The 22,406-nt window shown below is 44.4% G+C and overlaps 1 protein-coding gene across 1 annotated transcript in view; it reads left to right on the forward strand.

Moving 5' to 3' along the window:
- The window catches only part of ALDH16A1 (aldehyde dehydrogenase 16 family member A1), a 51,107-nt gene extending 28,979 nt beyond the window's left edge, over positions 1-22,128 (forward strand). The window contains exons 11-17 of the mRNA XM_088450924.1: positions 3,204-3,309; positions 4,613-4,782; positions 14,323-14,490; positions 15,398-15,602; positions 16,159-16,344; positions 19,897-20,022; positions 21,533-22,128. Of these exons, the coding sequence (XP_088307050.1) occupies positions 3,204-3,309; positions 4,613-4,782; positions 14,323-14,490; positions 15,398-15,602; positions 16,159-16,344; positions 19,897-20,022; positions 21,533-21,706 (1,135 nt within the window). The 3' untranslated portion in view covers positions 21,707-22,128. The remainder of the gene's footprint in view (positions 1-3,203; positions 3,310-4,612; positions 4,783-14,322; positions 14,491-15,397; positions 15,603-16,158; positions 16,345-19,896; positions 20,023-21,532) is intronic.
- The last annotated feature ends 278 nt before the right edge of the window (positions 22,129-22,406 follow it).

A 22,406-nucleotide genomic window follows, 5' to 3' on the forward strand; every position in this document is an offset into this window, starting at 1 on the left:
GATTTATATATTTTTTCTAACCAAGTGTTCAATAAATCGTTAATTAGATTGCTGGTGCAGCAGTTATATTATATTTGGGTGTCTTAATGCGATCAGCGAATCAGACCTGGCCAGCAGCTGTCATATTCAGCTTGCAATTTGCACCAGGGGGCTGTTCGCACCTGTTAAGTTTCCATCTTGGAACGCATTTCGCACCAACATGCTCTTCTTGTACTTTGGCAGTCTAGATACCCCTACAATCCCCAGTCACTGCCCCAGTGAGTGCATAATGTGGCCGAGCCCCAAGGGCAAAAGACGTGCATGCGTGCTAAAAAGAAAGAAAAATGCCACAACTTAAGGTTATGTCCATCTCCAAATGAGGTGTATTATAATGTATGTGGTTTTTTATTTGATGCGCTTAATGAAAGTATAAATAAATGATTATAGTCTTATTGCCAATATGTTTAACAAGTACAACATATCTCATGTCCACCTCTAAAGCAACTTTTTTGTTTCCCTTATTAAGTCAAATTTCTTTATCATGTCATTTGTAGGTTAGTGATCTATTCCATATTAGATGGCAATTAGTGTTCCCGCTAGGCTGTTTTAGCAGCTATAAAGCATCTGCAATGAATTACTCCCTGTCGTGAGGAGGGTGGTCTGTGTGTGTGTGTATGTATATATGTATGTGTGTATATGTATGTATGTGTTAGCATGTAAATGTCACTCTGTAACAAATGGACATGACCACCAGGTCTGATCTGATGTATAACTGCGATGAAGTTGCTCTGGCAGCAAATACCACCTTGTGTAGATAAGAGTTTTTCCCAACTGCTGCACTGTTATAGCAATTTTCTATCCCTCTGTAAATTTTGTCCCAAGCATCTTCCACGATCTAGTTTGTGGGCATATTAGTGTTGCCTTTTCCAGGGACAAAATCTTATGGTGCAGTGGGAAGAGATTTTTTGACAGGTGGAGACCTCTGTTAATTATTTTCCCAGGTATTTAATGTTAAATCCACGGTACAGTTCGAGAGAACAAATTTTGGTCTATGCCAGATCTTATATTGTATTGAGTTCTTGTCTATTAACTAATTTTCTATACCTACCCATGGTATAGTGTAATGTGGCGTGTGCCACACCAAGAGCGGATTTAGATTTCAATGTAATATTTCTGGAACAAGAGCAGCCCCGTCCCCCTGTGACATGTGCCCTCACCATGATAGCTTTCTCTAATCATGTTATTAGTTATTCCATATAAATCTGTTACAGGCTGGATGCATGCTTTGATATTCTGTCAGAGGTATAAACCTCAAAGTAGAGTGTTAATGTTTATTACATTGATCCTACTAATATAGCATATATAGTGCTCTGTACAGTGTGCTAAATCCTTATCGTAGAATTACATCTATTTGGCTCACTGATATACTAATATATATGTGTATAGACGAAATATTGAGTTAAAAGATAAAAATGTTCTGTATGACTTGCGCTCACAGACCGGCAGCTAGGGTCCAACCCCAAGGATCACCAACCCTTTTCCACACAATACACTTATAACAAAAAGAGGGAACGTCACCCAGCGCTGATCTAACAGAAATAGCCAATCAATCAGATGCAGAAATAAACCATAAATGATACAACATATATAGAAATTTCTAATGGTCCAAAGAGATCCAAATTGGACTCCAGATGTTGTTCTTTTGAGGATTGACGCTCACCTACAGACAGTGAGATGCATGCGCATAAAGGTATCTATTGGTCCTCCTTCACGTATTCAATGAGAACGCTCACTTCACCGTACTTGATTCTTTACAGAAAACTTCCAAAAAAGATCATGATGAAACAACCTCTCATTGTATAAGACAGTACGGATATTTTAATTTCCAATAACAAAGTACACTTGACATACAGATAAAACAACAAAATACCAATAAAACCCCCTTAGGGGTATCCTGCACACCGGAATGGGCGTAAGGGTAGACACTGTAAAAAGCGTAGGGGGATGGATGTTATGCTTTGTGCATTACCTCCCAAGCAGATTAAGTGAATGTCCCTCTCAGGTCCAGGCAGCAATAATCCTCCCCACACTACCGACGTGTTTCGGAATACTGGGCCTGATTCAGACCCGCTCGCAAGCGGGTCGATTGTTAGGCAGTGTGCATGCGAGCCCCGGAGCGAGCGCAAAAAGCACTCGCTCCGGCGCTCGCATCCAAAAGGGGCGGCTGTCAATGTTGATCGACAGCTCTCCCCGTTTGGAAGGCGGGGCGGGGGGGTGGCTGGGCAAACGGAGGCGTTCCTGCAGGAATACCTGCCGTTTGGAGGCGGCCCTATTAGCATCACTCTTGATGTCAATAGGTGGACTTCCTGCTCTATTAGAGCAGGAAGTCCACTGGGGCTTGCGGCAACGAGACCCTACCGCAAGGGTCTCGTCGCAAGCCCGATGGTAGCGATGGTCTTGACCATCCATCACCTGGCCGCTCGCATAAGCTGTGGGTGGTAACCCATAGCTATGCGATCGGCCAGGGGGCCGCAACTAAAGAAACAAGCGGCCGCCCTGATTCAGAGCAAGCGCTCGCTTTTTGCGAGCGCCTCTGCATCAGGGCCACTGTTCCTTAAGGTGAAGTGAACGTACTCATTGAATACGTGAAGGAGGACCAAAAGATACCTTTATGTGCATGCATCTTACTGTCTTTAGGTGAGCGTCAATCCTCAAAAGAGCAACATCTCTAGTCCAATTTGGATCTCTTTGGACCATTAGAAATTTCTATATATGTTATATAATTTGTGGTTTATTTCTGCATCTGATTGATTGGCTATTTCTTTTAGATCAGCGCTGGGTGACCTTCCCTCTTTTCTTATAACAAAAAATCGATTTAGTTGGTGCATACATGCTTTTCATAGGGGATGCGGTTAAAATCCCTATAGTTGGGATGCTGGATGGTGAGTACTCTGGACATCATTTCTGTAATCCCCTTCCCTGTGTTTGCCCAAGATATTATGGCTGCCGATAATGTTAAAGCACTCTGGTTATTATAGTAAATGCTTAAACAAGTGGTGTCTGGGACACAAGCTTCTGTATGTTATCTGTGCTCCATACCCGACCGGTCACACCTGACACGTCTAGCAGTGATGGCAAACACATTGTAACTGCTTCATGCAGCATGACCGAGCACACCTGTCCTTCCTTTCTTTTACCAACCGGTACATTATTTGTGTTTCCAGTATTAAAGCTGGCACTGTGTGGATAAATGGACACAACATGTTTGATGCAGCCGCTGGCTTTGGGGGCTATAAGGAGAGTGGATTCGGTCGTGACGGTGGGAAAGAGGTAAGAGGTGGCTATGCTCTTTACAGCTATATACAGGCTGCCGTGAATCTGCTGACAGTATTACTGGAAGGGGTTTTAATGGAAAACAAAAGATGGCATCAGGTTCATTAGTGGGCCAGATAATTACATTCGTAATGTAGATAGCCGCAAACTTTGTAAGAAAAATATGGAGGTCATGATTTAATTGATATATTTAAGTTAAATTTTTACTCATAGTTCCATCTTTTTCTGTTCATGTCTTCTTTGACCTTTCTACATATTGGTATGGCTAGGGGATTTGGTCTAAGGGGGCGATCCAATTCAATGTGTAGTTGAATAGCCCCGGGAGAGAGCTCCCAAAGCTATTCAATTCAAGGCAGTGTTTGGGCGGGCTAAAGGATTTCTTCTCACACCCTCCTGGGATGCTAGGAGAAATCCGACAAAGTGCCGGCTGTTATCCGGCTTTGCGCGGCGCTAACAGCCGCGCGGCCGGCACTTTAGTCAGAGTATGCCAGTTCTCGCGACTAAACACCCAGGTTAAGTTGCGAGAACCTGCATTCTCCGACATAAGAGCCCGCTGTATTGAATAGCTTCGGGAGCTCCCTCCCGGGGCTTGTCAACATCGCATTGAGTTGAAGCGCTCTCTAAGATTGTTTGGCGCTCTATTTGTTCATGCCGCCAAGTTTTCCCAGACAACCTGTGTGCTCATCTAAATATCCGGCTTGTGAAGTCATCACTTTGTTTTTGCATGTGCAAAGTAGACCTCTTGGCATGCAGAATTGCAATTAGACAGAACCGTCTTCTAATTTGAACTTGTACGTCTTAATGATCACTACCTGCAAGAATTTGTGAATCCATTACTGCAATGGTTCATAAACTTTCTTGAGTTACTGCGCCCTAGAGTAACTGCATTTTTTTTCACAGCACCCCTACGCCAAAAACTTCTTATTGAGAAATTCAGAAAATAAATTAAATGAAGTAAAATAGGATTATATGTGTCAGTTATGTGGTGGTGGACAGGGGTGAGTTTCAGTTTGCCCACTTATGTAATGATTTGCAGCCACCAGCACTGGTTTTGCCTTTCACATTGACCATAAATAATTTCATGTGGTCCTGGACCACAAACCCATGGGCACCCCTGCAGGTGCCCCACGGGACTCAGTTGAGAACCATTGCATTAGAGTGATACATCAAACCACTATAGAAATGCATTGACATTCAACTTGTTTTATAAGATAAGCCATAGCATTAATTCTAAACCAGATCATGTATTGTTAAGTGTTAACACATAGTGGAAACGCATCACTCGTTGTCTCTTTATCAGGGGCTTTATGAATATGTGAGACCATCCTGGGAGAGCAGACCCCAACCAAACCCAGGAGATGTGAACTATAAAACATATGCTGTTACTTATGGAGCTGACCTACCTCCCATTCCTGGACAGAAACACATCAGCCCACCTGTGCTTCAAATTCACGATGCAGAAATCCCCAGGTAACAATTCTATTCTCTCAAAAGTCAATGTTTGTAAAATACACTCTCATCTGTTTGCACTTCCATGGTCACTTAACAGCTAAAAAAGTCTACAAAGGTAGAATTATGCTGGATAATGCTGAGATTGAATATTATTTCTCCTTTATCCACTTGGGTACACTGGGTATATACAATGGGGTATAGACAGGTGATGAGTTGAAGCCTGGCACCTTAAGATTTTATTAGAATTTAAGTTGGCTCCTCTATACCCCACTGGAACTCCGTTTTAGATTAGTGCCCGAGGGAGACGGATGTTTATTAGGGCTGTCCCCAGCATTTTTACTTTTTATTTTATTTTGCTTTGAACTTCTATGAAGGCTACAACAGGCAGACAGCTAGCTGCTGCAGTCTACCTGCTCCACGGGAGCAACCGGAGGGACCCGCCACAGCTTACCGCAGCTAGTTTCCGGGCCCCCGTGTGCCCACCGAGCACCGGAAGGCTGAACAGCGGTAAGTATTCCCATTCCCCTTGATTAGCAAGGGTAGTGGTTCATTGATTTAAAAGCTGCGGTTGCCCACAGCCCAGTTAGGAACAGCGTACCCCAAACATAGCAGCCGCCAGCAGTTTAAATCGTGCGCGCTGCCCTTTCAACACTTTACAGTACACCCTATTGTAAAACATGCCGCTCACTTAACAAGATTCGTGGGTGCTGGGCTTGGGACGGGGCTTAGCGTTGGTGTCGCAATTCCTGCACCCCGCTCAGGTAGCTGCACTGGGGGCCTCCCACTTATGAAGCTCCATTTTAGTCTGGCTATCCTGCAGCCCAGGAGGCAGACAAAGGCCCTCATTCAGAGCCGTTCGCTATTTGCGGTCGTTCGTTTAAAAACAAGGGGTGGCTATTCAAATGATCCGTACGCACATTGCAGTCTGTTCACACCTCTAAGTCTGAACGAACGAGCAAAACATACGCTCGTTTATTTGTTAAAAACGCCCCCTGGCCGCTCGCACCATACGTCATGTCCGCTATTTATTAGATTAATCGATTACATCGACCAGCGTATGAACTGCTCGCTATTCTTGTGGTTGGTGTTTGCTACCACAAATTTGCGAGCAGTTCTGGCTCTAAAATAACCCAGTGACGTGGTCATTGACGCTGCTGTTTTAAATATACACACCCATAAAACGCCCGTTTTGACCTTTAAGCACGCCTGCGTTCGGATCTCCACTCCCCATTTTCAAGCACCTTCCCCTGTTACCACCCACATACGCCTCATTCTGTCACTCAAAATAGCAGGCACTCGCTATATAGCGTACAAACGATTTTCGGCCGCACTGACTGGTTCGCGCATGCGTACTAAAAAGCGTACGCATGCGCAGATGTGCAAACATCGCTCGGAACGAGCGTACTGCCGCTAACGAGCGGCTCTGAATGAGGGACAAACTTCTCTCCTTTTTCTCTGTCAACGTACACCAAGGAGGAAGAAGAGTAGAAAGGAAGCAACTAAGAAAAAGTCCTTTTTATTTTCCGTGACACACTGCAGCACCCGGCTCCTGTTACTGTAGAGGAGCCGGCATTTGGTGTGACACCCTGGTGCGCCCTGCACCGCCCTCATAACGCCACTACATGTGAGTGGATAAGGATCCTTTTAATTCTGTGCGTTGTTGTTATTCTGTGACACACAGAATGTGATTATTAGTATAACTATACATGTCTCCTCTGACACCTCTGTTGGTTTTGCACTAACACCTCTGTTAGTTTTCTTACACAGGGCACATCTACTGAAGCAGCTCCAGTCCAAAGACCAAGGCAGTAGAGCGTAGGGTCTCGGACCTACTACGGCAAGACTTTGGTACTCTACCTGCCTGAAGGTGCTTGTGTCTGAAGCAATCAAAATGGGTCAGTTCATCTACAAGGTAACCAGGCAGCTCCTGGTCGGGGGCAGGTAGTGGCTTACTCCACCCATTCTTAGCTGGACACTCCTACCACAGGACCTTTTTAGTTTCCTTTGCCAGGTACACTGCATAAGCCCGTTAGGTTGACATAGGCATCTCACGGTGATTTCCCCCTGCAATTCTCCTTTTCACACTGCCTCAGCCTGCCTGTCATACACTATGATGAGTGGCAGGGCAGCAACACTGGCAAACTTGGCTGCAATGACGAAATGGGCTAACGCTGCATAGCCTTATGCACAAGGTTATGAGTTTGAATCTCCCTTAGGAAGACTCATATTTTAATGGGGAAGGTGCCGCATCTTCCTGCCATGCCTGCAACAATGTGCCAGCCCTGGTTGGACCCCACGTGAGGTCTAACCACACTGGTCTATTTCTGTAGTATAGCTTATTGATGTGGGCTGACTCAGTGGAGCAGGGCCTTAGTGTCCGGCTCCCCGGACGCTACACTCGTGGAATCGAGTATCACCCCTGAGCCACTGCCCGAAGGAATGTACAATCTAACATTCCCCTTGGCAGGAAGCAGCTTCCTGAGGCCCTTTTTCCATGTTCCTTCTGTAGTCTGGTCTGCTGTGCAACAGGAGTTTGCTAGGCAGAAGGGGTTTGTTTAGGTTTCCTGGATTTCTACCTGCTCTATATGACACCTTTAGGGCATGTCATATAACTACCCGTCCTTGTTGCTTTTAGACCTTGACGGTTTCTTTTTACTTTCTAGAGTCCCTCCTTGGTCAGGTGCTGTAAACATATTTACTGGTGTACTGGTGAAGTTTGCTGTATCGGCTGTTTACATTGCCTCCTAGTTCCCTTTTTAGTTTCTCCTATACAAGAGTTTGATGGTCCTTGGTGAGGAGCTTTTGCGTGCCTACTTCGTCCTATAACCATTGTTATTGGCTTGTGTTCCTAGCTGGTGTATTCCAATTGGTCCACTGTAATATGCCTCAGTTGCTCTCTAAAGGAATTTCCCTTAGACTCGGCAGATGCTGTTTAGGGGGCAGAATCTTACTGCATGTATTCAGCAGACGTCTGCCTCGATAGAGTAAACTCTCCTACGTGTCCGGTGTTCCTGGATTCTCCAGCGCATCTCCTGTATGTCCACTGCAGTCCTCTTGAGGGCTCCGGTTTGGCTTAGCAGAGCTTGGCATTCTAGTCTTCTGCAACTTCTCGCAGAAGCCCTGCGATTGTTACCTTGCTGGTTGGAAATTCTTCCACATTACCTCGTCCATTTCCAGGTGTGGCCTTTAACGCTGTGTTCGGGCAGAGCAACAATATCCCGAAAGTTGTTGTTCTTTTATGCTTTGGGTCATGCAACATGCGTTGGCTGCACACTAGCATTGCGTTTGGAGGTTTTAATGTCGCTTGTTGTGATGGCTGTGATTTCTCAACTACCTCCTTTTCGGCTGTTCCGTCTTCTTCTGTTCTTCAGACAAGAGTGAATTCTGGACTCGCTCAAGGTGCAGGTTGCTCCCTTATCCATCTTATTTTAGCATCAGTTGATCCTGCTACAAGGTTTAAAACCTTCCTGCAGGGTGTTTTAGGACCTAGGGCCTCATTCAGAGGCGGTCGGAGGATGCAAGCGGTCGCTCAGAAACTGGGCGGCCACTTGCATCCTGACCGCCCGCCTCTGTTGCGGTCGTTAGGCTGTGGGTTAACACCCACAGCTCTAACGACTGCTAGGGTGATGGGGCTTACGACAAGACTCTAGGGTAGGGTCTCACTTGTCGTAAGCCCCGGAGAGCTTCTGGCTCTGTTAGAGCCGGAAGCTCTCCACTGACATCACTAGTGATGTCAGTGGGGCCTCCCCCAAACGGTAGGCGTTCCCATGGGAACGCCTCCGTTTGGGCTGTCACCCCCCCGGCCCGCCTTCCAAACGGGGCTAGCTATCAATCAACATCGACAGCTCGTCCCCTTTGGATCGAGACCCGCAACGACCGGCGCTGTTGGTCGTAGCGGGTCTCACGCATGCGCACGACGGCGCTGGCACCTTCGTGCGCATGCTCTGTGGGGGGCCATCGACCCGGTCCGAGCGCATCGGCGCTAACTACCGGGTCTGAATGACCCCCCTAGTCCCTTGGGTGCCAGACCCCATGTGATCTTACACTTGGTATTGGTTTTTCTTCAACCAGAATGTGTTTGAACCCATAGTCTCGGTACCTATCCGCTATTGTCCTGGAGGTCACTTCTAGTGTTGGCTTATGCCTCAGATTGGTGGGTGTCAGAGGTTGGTGCTCTATCTTGTCGATCTCGCTCCTCAGTTTTTCCATGATGGTCGGTCTAAGCTTCTCACGCCAGCGGGTGTTTGGCCCAAAGGTTGTCCTTGCCTTCCACATTAATCCATTTTATCTTCTTCAGGGTCCATAGGGTCCACAGGATCTTCCTTGGGGTATGTAGTTGGAGAGATCCATTGCACCAAACAGCTACAGGTTTAAAGCTCCCAGCATGCACTGGTCCTCCCTATATACCCCACCTCCAGCCACAGGCATTCAGTTTGTAAACAGCAAGAGAAGGAAGTACAATGTATCCAAGAAACACTCTCAAAATACGTAGAGGAAATCGGTGATAGAAAAAGGCAAAGAACAGATCCCATCTGAGGCCAGGTGCGTCAGGGTGGGTGCCCTGTGGACCCTATGGACCTCAAAGAAAAACCGTTAACTGAGGTATGTTATACCATAACTCTGATTTTCTTCTTCAGGGTCCACAGGAGAGGAGAATCCGCCGCCCAAAGGAAGCATCCTGGGAGGCAAAAGTATCAAATGCATAGAAATTGATAAAAGTATGGACGGAAGACCAAGTGGCTGCCTTGCACAGCTGTTCAGCCGAGGCGCCATGTCTTACAGCTCACGACGGCCCGACAGAGTAGAATGTGCTGTCACCTTGTTAGGAACAGGGAGATCAGCTGTATATAGACCTGAGAAATAGTCGTACGCAGCCAGCGAGCCAAAGTGTGTTTGTTTGCTGGCCAGCCTCGTTTGTGAAATCCATATAACACAAAGAGCAAATCTGACTTCCTGATGGAGTTGGTACGATCCACGTAGATAGGAAGGGCTCGAACCACATCCAGGGAAGCTTCACCTGTAGAAAGGTTTGAAGACTGAAATGCCGAGACTACAATTTTTTCATTCATATGGAAACGGGATGCCACATTTGGAAGGTAACCCGCCCTAGTACGAAGCACAGCTCTATTTTGATGCAAAATCAAATATGGAGAGCGACATGACAGTGCTGCCAAGTCAGAAACTCTGCGAGCTGAGGAGAAAAAGTGTCTTCGCTGTCAACCATCTTAAGTCCACCCTATCAAAGGGTTCAAAGGGGGGAGCTTACAGTGCCCTGAGAACCAGGGATAAATCCCATAGAGCTACCGATGGGACAAACGGAGGTTGCAGTCGGAGAACCCCCTGCAAAAATGTTCTTACAGCTGTCAGGGGAGCAATTCTGTGCTGGCACAAAACGTACAATGCACAAAACCTGAACTCTCAAGGTAGCCTACTGGTTCTCAGTTGGGGCTTCTGTAGCCAAGGGTTGGGTTTTCCCCTCGTTATAACTCTGCTCATTCTCTGCGTTTGGTGGGAACCTTATGTGATGCCAGGCCTGGAGTTTCTGCTTCTCACCTTTTGCTGTGCGGCTATTCAGTCCACAGTTCATGCTGTAGGTATGTTACGTTCTACAGTGTTGCTTCCTTTGCGACCATTGTCTCCGGATTTGGACTTGGGGTTCTACAGGTCTCGGCACCTTCCCACCCGGGAGGTCAGCTTTGTTTGGGATGTCCCCCCATTGTAAATACTCCAGTGTCCCCTAGTGGATGAAAGAAAAAACTGGATTTTGGTACTTACCGATAAATCCCTTTCTCCGCTTCCATAGGGAACACTGGTCTTACTGCAGTGTTCTTTGGAGAGTTAACAGCTGCATATTAGTTGTCTGCAGGTTTTTGTTTTGTTATAGTTTTTGTTCGCTCTTTCGGTCCTTGGACTATTTCTTAGTTGGTTCCTCTTTCTACTCTTCCCTCCTTCCTCTGTTTTCTCTGTTCTCCGTCTCCGCTTGGGCTTGGTTTATCTTAACTGAGTTCAAGTAGGGTATAAAGGGGAGGAGCCAACTTTAATTCTAATGTGTTTTTAAAGTGCCATGCTCCACTCCTCACCCGTCTATACACCAGTATATATACTCCAGCGTCCCCTCTGGAATCGGAGAAAGGGATTTATCGGTAAGTACCATAATCCGATTTTCTATCCCTGTCATTGACCGCTTTGCATGACTTAGTGGTGCTAGAAAGTTTGATTTTCTTTGCCAAAAGAAAACCAAATGCTCATGCTCTTTCCTCCCTATCTTCCCCTTCTGTGTCACGCCTGTCTGTCTGCCCCTCCCCTTAGAATGTAAGCTCTCACGAGCAGGGACCTCTTCCCTCATGTGCTTCTCTTTACATTTTCTTCTACTCTCTACTCCCCATTAGGGCACCTAACAGGGGACTGCCAACTCCCGGCAGCTTATTGTGAGTGCTTTAATCACTATTTTAGCAATGTATATAAGTCGTGTCCTTGTCCTGCACTGTAATGTACTGTAAGTTACTTGTTTCTTGTTCACCTATTAGTTCTATGTACTATGTAAGGCGCTGCGGAACACTTGTGGCGCCATATAAATAAAGGATAATAATAATAATAAAAGGTTGCTTGTAGTTTACCATCTCATTGTCCTACTATTATTGGAGGGATATTACACTGCAGGTTCCTTAGAACTCTGAAATGGTCGAAGATCTACAAGATAATATGCAGAAGTTCGAGGCACAGTCTGCTGACATTGGTTGACTATGTCTGACGTCACTTACTGGGATTACCAAATATCTCTTCATCACTAAACTTTTTTCGAAAGCAAATACAGATTGCTGACCTGTTATTAGGACTACACTGTAAGCATGAAAGACATGCTCCTTCATAGGTCTGTAAATCCTATGTGGCCTGTTGCCCTGGATAGCATACCATGGGAGGGAATATGGGGCTTGATTCAGGAAGGATTGCTGCAATCGCATAAGTAGGTCTGCTGCGAAAGTATGCTAATATGTGCAATCACAAAGCACTTACACAGACAACATGCAGATGCCCACTTCCCCTCTTGCACATCCGTAATATTTGCAATCCAGCCAAAACATCGGTAACATTGAAGTACATCAGAGCCACTCGCACATTTACAGCAGGTCAGACCTCACTTGTATATTGCTAACTTTCCTGTACGCAGTGAGCACTCAAGCTGCGTATGCCATCGTAGTGGCTAATTTATGCACGCCCCTGTAACAGCGTTCAAACGCACTGGCACGCCTGCATTTCTCTGACCACCCCCTGTCACATCCCCCCAAACGGTACTTCCTGTCAATCACTCTGCAATGGGTTTGCGTAGTCACGGCGATCACAGTGAGGCATTCGCGCACTACGATACATGCGCAGTACTCAACAATAGGCCACCTGCGTCCGCTGTTGCAGTTTAGATCCATGCTGAATCAGGCCCATAGTGCCTTCTCCCATTGAATAACCCATTGGACTATAATGTTCCAATGGAATATTCTGTGGTTCCAATTCCTTTTAGGCTGATGGCAATCTCAACAGGTGTGTTCAGACAGTCTTAAGGCCCCCATACATCAGCAATTGTGCAATTTGCAATCGATTTGTGTATAAAAATCTTTCCCTTTTTCAATCGATTGCAAATTGCACAATTGCTGCAATTAATTGCTGATGTATGGTGGCCTTTAGGTTGTACATCAAGTAGCCTTGGTGGAATAGGATTGTGGAGCGACCACCTGGTGAACATTGTTGTAGCTTCTGTGTAAGCCACCTTTGTTTGGAGGAATCTCAAGGTGGCTGCTTATTATTATACATTCATCCCCTCCTGCTGAGGGTGGTCTGCTCTAGGACATCCCACCATCTGTGTCCTCCTCCTGCCGCTGAAGGAGAAAGGGGGATTATATTGCCTCTATTCTAGTCTGCTTCTTTTCCTAGCTCTTTTTGTTGTGCTGTTACAAACTTGAGGAGCAAGGGGGTTAAATTGTGGAGACATAGTTGGTTCATTTTTAAATGCTGTGCACTCTATGGTTGAAATATAAGTCACCGTCTACCCTCCTAAAACCTCAGAGAAATGGAACAATAAATACAAAAATACCCCTTTCTTCCATTTGCAGATTGTTCTCTGTATGGTCCTATTTACAAAAAGTTAATTGGACATTGACCAATTGTTATAGTCATACATATTAGAACCCTTTATTTATTCCCAGTTATTTATATAGCGCATATTCTGCAGCGCTTTACAGAAAATATTTTGGCCATTCACATCAGCCCCTGCCCCAGTGGAGCTTACACTCTATGGGCCTGATTCAGAGCCGTACGCTGTTTGCGGACGGTCGTTCCAAAAAAGGGGCCGGCTATTTAAATTGAGCGCTCGCTCATTGCGGTTTGTTGACGCCTCTATCTCTGTGCGAGTGAGAGAACAAAAAAAAATGCGCTCGCTGTTCGCATCACACGTCATCTCCGGTATTTATTAGATTAATCGGGTACATTGAAAGGCATCTGAACTGCTCGCAGTGCTTGTGGTAGGTTTTTCCTACCGCTATCACTGCGAGCAGTTAAGGCTAAAAGACAACCAAGTGACGTGATTGATGACGCTCCTTTACTAATTATGCACTCCCATTAAACACCTTTTTTACCGTTAGGCACGCCTGCGTTCGGATCTCCACTCCCCCGTTTTCAAGCACCTTCCCCTGTTACCACCCACAAACGGTACATTCTGTCAATCAAATTAGCAGCCCCTCGCTATTTTGCGAGCGCACGATTTCCGACCACAATAATTGGTTTGCGCATGCGCATTACGACCCATACGCATGCGCAGTTGTGCGAACATCGCTCATAGCGAACGAGCGGCCGCTTACGAGCGGCTCTGAATCAGGCCCTATGTTCCCTGTCACATGCACATACACAATAGGGTTAATTTTTTTGTTGGGAGCCAATTAACCTACCAGTATATTTTGGAGTACCCGGAGGAAACCCACGCAAGCACTGGGAGAATATGCAAACTCCACACATATACGGCCGTGGTGGGAATCGGACCCACGGCCTCAGTGCTGTGAGGCAGTAATGCTAACCATTACACCATATATGGTGCCTTTTTTCTAAAGTACACCAACTTAGATTTTCTACACCAACAAAACTTGTACCCCCCTGACTAGTGACATTAATAATGGTAATAACATGTATTGCTTTATTTGCACTTATTCTGCTTTTCATGCAGGGATGCATATAAGGGGCAGATTCATTTCCACATGAGCAGCATCACAAATACAGTATCAGATTTCTGTTTGCACCTCCATGGTCTGCAAGCTGGGTAGACTTCCCGCACAGCTGGCAGAAGTCATTCAGGCGGCAGCTTGCATGTAGTTGAATGGGCCCCTTATATTGTTTTCCTTTTCAGTTGTACTATCATTGTATTCTATTCAATGTGTAAGTAACAAAGTTAAAACTAATTCCATGATTTCTCAACCAACTTTTCCTAGTGCTGAGTGAACTAAACAAAACTAGATTTAACATGAAAGGTTATGATTCTGTAGAAATGACTGTTGGTCTTCATACTGTATTTCCTTTCAGTGTTGACAGGACCTACAAGCTGTATTATGCTGGGGCCCAAAAGCGCCCGGATGGCATGTACTCTCGCCCTGTCTGTGGAGCTGATGGGACTGTCACAGCATATGTCGCGGATAGCAACAGAAAGGACGTGCGCAATGCAGTAGAGGCAGCACACAAGGCAGCTCCGGGGTAAGCAGTGTGCCTGGCGCTATGTTCCAGCAACCATTCATTATGCAACATAGGAAAAGGGGATTTGCTATGCTATTTTATTCCATTGCAGCCACTGAGCCGCTGTCTATATTGTAGCTAGTACAATCACTGGAAAAAAATAGAATAGAACAGCTCAAGAAATCAGTAACGCTGTTACAGTTTTAATAAAACAAATTAACCAATTGATCTCTAATTTGGTCTCTTTGCCAAATGGGGCTGCATTTATATTAACAACTAAACTGCGTACACACTTGGCGATTAGGAAAGACAGTACGAGTACGACATCGTAATCGTACAGTAATTTCTGATCCCCTGTAGTGCCTACATTGAACGATATGTCATTCAGTACAGGAACCCTCCCTCATCCCTGAACGTGGCCAATCTGTCGTTATCGGCAGATTGACCGTCATGTTCTAGATGTCGGAAACGACCAGCGGGAGTGCGCACACTTGGCATTTCCTACGTTATAGTGCACGATTTGTGCACAATTAATGAGCGATTGAATGATTACGATGTCGTAATTGTTCAATTGCTTATTGATATCACCTAGTGTGTACACTGCTTAAGATTATTATTGTGGGACTTTTTCTATTGGATTTGTGGTGCTCAAAAAATCCAGATCTTCCCCATAACCGGCTAGTTTTATACTGCTTGTTTCACCAGCCCTCACACATTGGTTCTGTGTCTACTATAGTCTGCCACTCTGCAATTCTGGTATACCGCAGGTGACTATATGGCTACTGTGGCTGTCTGCTGGATGCCACCAGTCCATGATGTGTTTTATCCAGACTTGACTGGACTCCTTCTAAATACAGTACTGAGCATTTATGTGGTTGGAAAACACTGTACTGCACATTTAATGGTTTTGTATTTTTAATATTGACAGATGGGGCAAGAGGGCGGCACATAACCGAGCCCAGATTGTGTACTACATGGCAGAAAACCTGGAGCTGAGGAGAGATGAAGTGGCCCAAAGGTTGAACACATTGACTGGGCAGACCAAAGAGCAGTGCTTGCAAGAAGTGGACCTCAGCGTTCAGCGGCTCTTCTATTGGGGAGCATACTGTGACAAATATGGCGGCAATGTACAGGTTAGCACTTTTGTCGTGGGCTACAATTTTGTCTATGCTTTTATTATTCCTCCCCTGTCACCAATATGTCAACATACAATTAGGTCAATGTGGTTAAAATGTCGACACATTCAGAATGTCAACATTTAACATGTTGATACAAGAATGTCGACATATGTTTTTTGTTGGTTGATGAAGTTAGAGGTTAGGTTTAGGGTATAGGCTAAAATAATCAAAAATCCATGTATCAACATTCTGGTGTTGACATAACCATGTCAACCTAAATGTATGTCGACATATTGGTTGACAACCTAACGTCCATGTTGACATTGTGACTGTCGACGTTCAGAACATGTCGAAATTTCAGTGTCAATATTGACTGTCGACCTTCTGAATGTCAACTAGTCATACCACTCCCTTCTAGAATGTTGTTTTTTTTCTAGATCCATTGCAGAACAGAAGCTCCAGACATTGCAGTTGTTTTTTTCTTTTTTGTGTAATGGAGTCTGTAGGAAATAAGCTGGCAGCTTACATGATAAATAATTGGATTTATGGTGTGTGTGTGTGTCTTTTGAAGGAAACTTTGCTTTATGGAGCCACGGTGCTAATTCGAGAACCCGTCGGTGTAGTAGGAATCGCATGTCCAGATGAAAATCCTCTCCTAAGCTTCGTCAGCCTCTTTGCCCCAGCAATTGTCCGTGGAAATGTTGTGATCATGATCCCTAGTGAAAAGTTCCCTCTGCCAGCGCTGGACTTTTACCAGGTAAAAGACAATGTTGTTGTTGTTGAAAGCGAGTCATTATTGTCATCTACTGTAAGTGAGCAGGAGTACAGACCAGGCACAGGCGTAGATTGCATTTTGGTCAAATTGGGAATGCTCATGGATCACACAAAGGAGACCTGCACCTTAGCTTCTTATGCCTCATTCAAATGGGTATATTCACGAACTGTATTCCTGGAACAGGGAACCTACCTCTCGCAGTGGTAGTGCATTTAGTTACATAGGATTACATACATTAGGTCTACAGTAACTATGTCATCACCAGAATGCCGACACCAGTATTCACTGAAAGAATCTGTTGGAGACTTTAAACTAAATAAAACACTGGGCCTGATTCACTGCGGATCGCTATTGCGATCGCGGCTGCGATTACGCATGCAGGTCTGCTGCGAAAATATGCTAATGACTGCAATCGCAAAGCCATTACAGAGATGACCAAAGCCAGGATAAAGACGCACACTACCGCTTTCGCACATCCGTAATACCTTGCAATCCTGCGTGTACATCGGTAACCTCAAGTAACATCGGCTCCTCACGCACAATTACAACAGGTCTGACCTTACCCACAATTTGCTAACCTCGTCGCACGCAGTGAGCATTTAAGCTGCCTATGCCATCGCAGTAGCTAATTTATGCACGCCCATGCAACAACGTTCAAACGGAAAGGCACGCCTGCGTTTCTCCGACCACTCCCCCGTCACCACCCCTAGACGCTGACGTCCCGTCTCTTCATCTGCAATGGCTTTGTATCTGCCTGAGCGATCACAGTGTGATCGCAAAGCTAAATTGCGCACTGTTCTGCATACGTTTACGTAGTACGCAACAATCTGCCATCTGCGTATGCTATCGCAATAGCGCTCCATGCTGAATCAGGCCCACTATATGGAACTGTGATAATTCGCATATGTAGAGTTTTTGTTTTTGTTAGTATGCTTCTTTAAACTATTGTGCATTGATGGTACAAGATTACAGATGAGCACATGGAGATGGCAGAGGTGGTTCCATGTGTTTATAGTGTCACTAGCTGCATTGGAAATAGCTCGTCAGCATCATTGCTTTGGGCTTCCTACACTTAGATCAGAAAGTTTTAGGCCAGAATGTAATATCCTCTGGAGATTTTGACCACCAAGTAACCCTATGCAATAGCTGGCCATTTAGAGGGTGAGAAGCCAAGCTGCAAGTGGGTTTAAAACCCTCACATTGACGGCTACCTGGCCTATCCCGGCAAGTGAAAGTAATCACAATGGCACTAGCGCTCAAAGCGTAAGCTACTGGTAGCAGCAGCAAATCAGGCAGACAGCAGCTTATTCTTTCAAGGGGGGACATTCAACATTGTTACCAGCACAAGGCTTTAATGGTCTAGGGACAGCATAGCAGGGGGAACACATAGTATGGGTTATATATAGTTGGCACATGAATTTGATTAAAAACTCAGACAGATCTTTAATAAATTAATGCTTAATGTATATATAAAATAATATCATGTTACATACAGTACAGTAATATTATGCAATAAATTAAAAGAAAAACAGTTTGCGGAATTGTGTATCTGAGAACTTAGAACTATGGATCATAACCCCAATCAGATTGTTCCCCAGGCAGGACATTTATAGGTTGGGCAATTCCCCCATAGCTCCTCTTACTTGCTATGTCATACAAGCATATCTGTATAAATGCAAAGGAGGGTTTAAGATTTTTCAAGACCCCTTACCTGCTACAGATTTTTTAATGTGGGCATTTCCGTTCCTCAGATTGCTCTATAGACAAAATACTACATGCACACAACAGGTTATAAGCACCTTGTTCTTTATAGACCAGACATGAGTAGCCCATGTCATGTTGTACCCTGTCTCAGCAATGGTGATTTATGTGAAAACCAGATCACATTGTTTAAATCCTTATGGAACTACGTCACATGCTTTCCTGCCACCCTTCACCTATCCCAATAATATGGTTCTGTCTTTATTTATGGATTTTATTACAAACTCTAAGGAATCAACCAAGGGATTCTCCTTATTTCCAACCCTTTTAAAAAGTGACTGTGCTGATGAATGTGATATGTGACACCTGTATATCTCTGTGCACCTGAGCCTGTATATGAAGCACAACGGAACTTGGATTTAATAAAGCTGCGGCCACTACATTGTAGCTCTTCATATACAGATTCAGAGACTCAAGCTGGGTTCACACCAAACCGATATATCTGCAGATCGAGTGATCTGCAGATGATGGTTTTTCATAAACATTGAACAACCATCATCTGTCATCTGGCCGTGGGTCCCGCTGGCCGGGGAGTGTGTCCCCCCCCCCCCCCTCCTTGCGGCCTCTGCTGCAAGTGTACGGGCAGCCAGCAGATATATTGGGCATCGGCTGTGCAACACAGCCGATGCGATATGTCTGTGAATGACATTGTTTACTGACATATCACTGGTACACACTGGCCCATGGGTACAATATATATTGGCTGATCAATTGATCGGCCAATATATCTGCCACTGTGTACCCGCCATCAGTGGCACACAGATATACTATACTATAAGTGCCACATATCAAATTAATCAACATAGTCTGCTGGTGCGGCCTAGTCGCATCGCATTGCGACTTAGGCACATTTTCGGCAAACAAAGACCCTCGGCGCTAGCAGAGTCTCGACACCTCGTGTGCCTAGAGGAGCTTTTTGACACGACTGCAGCAAAAATGTTTAAGGACCCATCTGTACACCCAAATTCTTAAAGAAAAAAACCTCCACCCCCTGCTAGACAGCTTGTTTACTTTCCAATGCAAAAACGACCCTATGCATATCACAAAGAAAAGGATAGGACGGTGAGTGAGTGTCCTTGAGTGGTCAAGTTAGAGCCATGACCTTAATCAGATAGAAAATCTCTGATAGACTAGTAGAGAGCAGACCATTGCCTCTCATCACGAAAATGTGACTGAACGTGAACAATTGCCAAGAAGAACGGGCAGATGTTCCCCAATCTAGATGCTGAAAGCTGGTAGAGACAGATCCAGACCCAATGATGGCTGTAATTGCAGCAAAGGGTGGCCATACAAAGTATTAAATCAGGGGACTAATCACTTTTCCAACACTGTTATTCTAGATTTTCATTTTTTTTATTAGTTTTTCAGAACTGTCAACTTTTTTTTCTTCATTAGTTCAATGTTTTATGGCAAAATGTTTAAATAAATATGAAAAAAAAGGTTGGTTTAATTTATTTTATTTTCCGGGCTGTAATGTGACAAAAGGTCAGGATCTTGTCAGGGTATGTTCATTTTCTATAGATACAGTACAATAAATACAGCATTAACACAGTGAACATATAATGAATATGAGTAAGACACAGCATAGCAATAGCAGATTCTCAGAGACATTTGATAGTTATCAGGGTGTTTATGTTCTTCTCTTCCCCAAAATAAATGAATCTTCTCCTTTTTACAGCTAGAAATCTGATACATGATCAGTATGGTCCTCTGACATCTGCATTTACTATCAAACTATATTGGTATTAGATACCCATTTTTATGTTTGTAAAGGTATTTGACACATCGGACCTTCCAGGAGGAGTGGTGAATATCCTTTCTGGGGGACGTGACCACATAGCCAAATATCTAGTGGAACACCAGGACGTGCAAGCCATGTGGTACTTTGGATCTGAGCAGGTAAGATAGCTAGGCAATCACTTTATATACTATATGGTCAGGATGTGGCAATGAATCAAACCGTTTTGTACCCATCTTGATTCAATAACATTCTACTACAATAAATGTGTCAAATATTGGTACCTACATGACTCATAGGACGTAAGTAAGAGACGAATAATAAACAGATGGCAAAGATATGTTGCCTAAAATTACTGTAAAATCTACAGTACATATAAATGGATCTATTTGTTTCTTGGGTTGGATGCATTATATTAATATGTATATCCTTCCCAGGCTTCTATACCTTCTTCAAGCCTTTCCCATATGGGTACCTCCCCAATCTTTTAAATTCTTTCAGCATGTAATAGACCAAAATACATCCAAGAATCCATCTAAAAAAAATCTACCAAATCTTTCCAAAGGTGGCAGGTTAGACATTGCAGATTTCAGAAGGGATTATCAAGCAGCACAGCCTTCCCGGTGTCCGGTGGAATACAGCCCCTCCATCTAAAGTGTGGGTCTCTGTAGAAGTGGACACTATCAAACTGCCTTCTCTCTCTTCTGTTCAGTGCCCCTCCCCCCATGCCATCCCCAGTGTTTCAAAAACCCACCTAGTTGTGGCCCTTTCATTGTCCGTTTGGGATCATACCAATAAAGTGTATGATCTCCTCCCAACTCTCTCTCCACTTTTTCATGTTTTTGCCAATTGTGCCTTCACTCCAGGGAATCCGGTCAGAATGTTGACCTGGAATTTAGGTCGACATTCAAAAATTTCAACTGTTAACATCCTCTACATGTTCGACATTCACCATGGTTTTTTTAGGGTTAGGATATAATAAGCAAATAACTGTGTAAACATTCTGGTGTCGACATGTTAAATGTCGACAAAATCAACATGTCAACATTTAATGAATGGCGACATCATAATTGTCGACCTGAAGTCCATGTCCACATTCTGAATGTGGACTTTTCATACCCCACTACCCCACCCCACGCCAGACATGACTCCTCTGTCTTCATTCAATGGCTAGCGTGTATATGGAACATTCCTGATTCTGGGCATAAATCATATGTAAGCGTTTTCTGCCTTTAAATCATATGTAAGTGTTTTCTGCCTCAGATAGCAGCAGAATTTGTCTTTTGATGAAACATTACCAGAATATGTTACTGATGTGATCAGCAGGATGGGGGACATGTGAGGTGAAGCACAGGGTTGCAATTACTGAACGGTCTGTGATTGAAGTGCACCCAACACCTGCACACAGTGTACTGTGTAGGCTGTCATTTAGTGGGCTGGGCAAACATTCCTGTGAAAGCAGCCTATCTGTATACTGGGAACAGGTCCTCATGACTATTGGTCATGATGAAGTGCCTCAGTGATGTCACTGGTTTCCACGTGACTGGGCTGCGATCTCATGAAATATTGGACCATCCCACTAAACGGCTTCCCCCACAGTGTGTAGGAAACAGATTACAAAATGTAGGTGACAGTTGTCTGAAATTGCACCACTCTCTGATCTTTCAACAGGGATCTAAGTTTGTGGAGTGGTCGTCTGCTGAGAACTGTAAGCGGACATGGGTGAACTATGGGCTTACCAGAGACTGGGAGGATCCCCAACAAGGAGCAGGTGAAGAGTTCCTGTACCAGGCCACACAGTGTAAAAACATCTGGATACCCATGGGAGAAATTTTTGCAAACTAACGATGACGGCCTTATTAACAATCTACATCCCTGTAATATTTTTTATTGTGTATTCCAGTTAGGGTACCTTTTTATGTGCCATACAACATATACCTCAGGGACTTACATGTTATGTAAAGGATCAGTATATCCTCCCACTAGCAATTGTCACCCTAACATGCTAATCACAGAATACTGAGTATGCAGATGTCATTTAAACACTGCAATATAATGATCATTTATAATGATTTCTCCCCCCCCCCCCCCCCCCATAATTTTTTATATAAAGACTGCAAAAGTTGTGGGATTTCAAGCTGGTCAGCTATACTGATGGTTTACCTGAAGATGTGGGGTAACTATTCATTTTGCTAATTTTGGAGGACTGTAACAGTATGTTGCAGTGTGAGTCTTACATTTTCATTAAACGCATACATTTCACAATGTTCTGTTTCAACTTGTTTTTTTTAAACTTGCTAAGCAACCTATAAATCCAACAGTGTGTACACTTCTCTCAGTACATTGTGACATTGAATAAAGTAGGAGTCGCACTGATAATCTCTATTCCATCTGAGCAGTGTACTTTCTGCATGGTGTGTATTGTCATTTGGTAGAAATATACATAGAATAAAAGCCAAGCTGGCACCAGATTTCCCAGAGTTAGGACAACAGGGGAAATCTGTAAACTAGCCAAATTCTTCTCATCACTTTCATTGTGTCATTA

Source organism: Taudactylus pleione, unplaced genomic scaffold (assembly GCF_031769625.1).
Source record: "Taudactylus pleione unplaced genomic scaffold, aTauple2 ptg000535l, whole genome shotgun sequence".
NCBI lineage: Eukaryota > Metazoa > Chordata > Amphibia > Anura > Myobatrachidae > Taudactylus > Taudactylus pleione.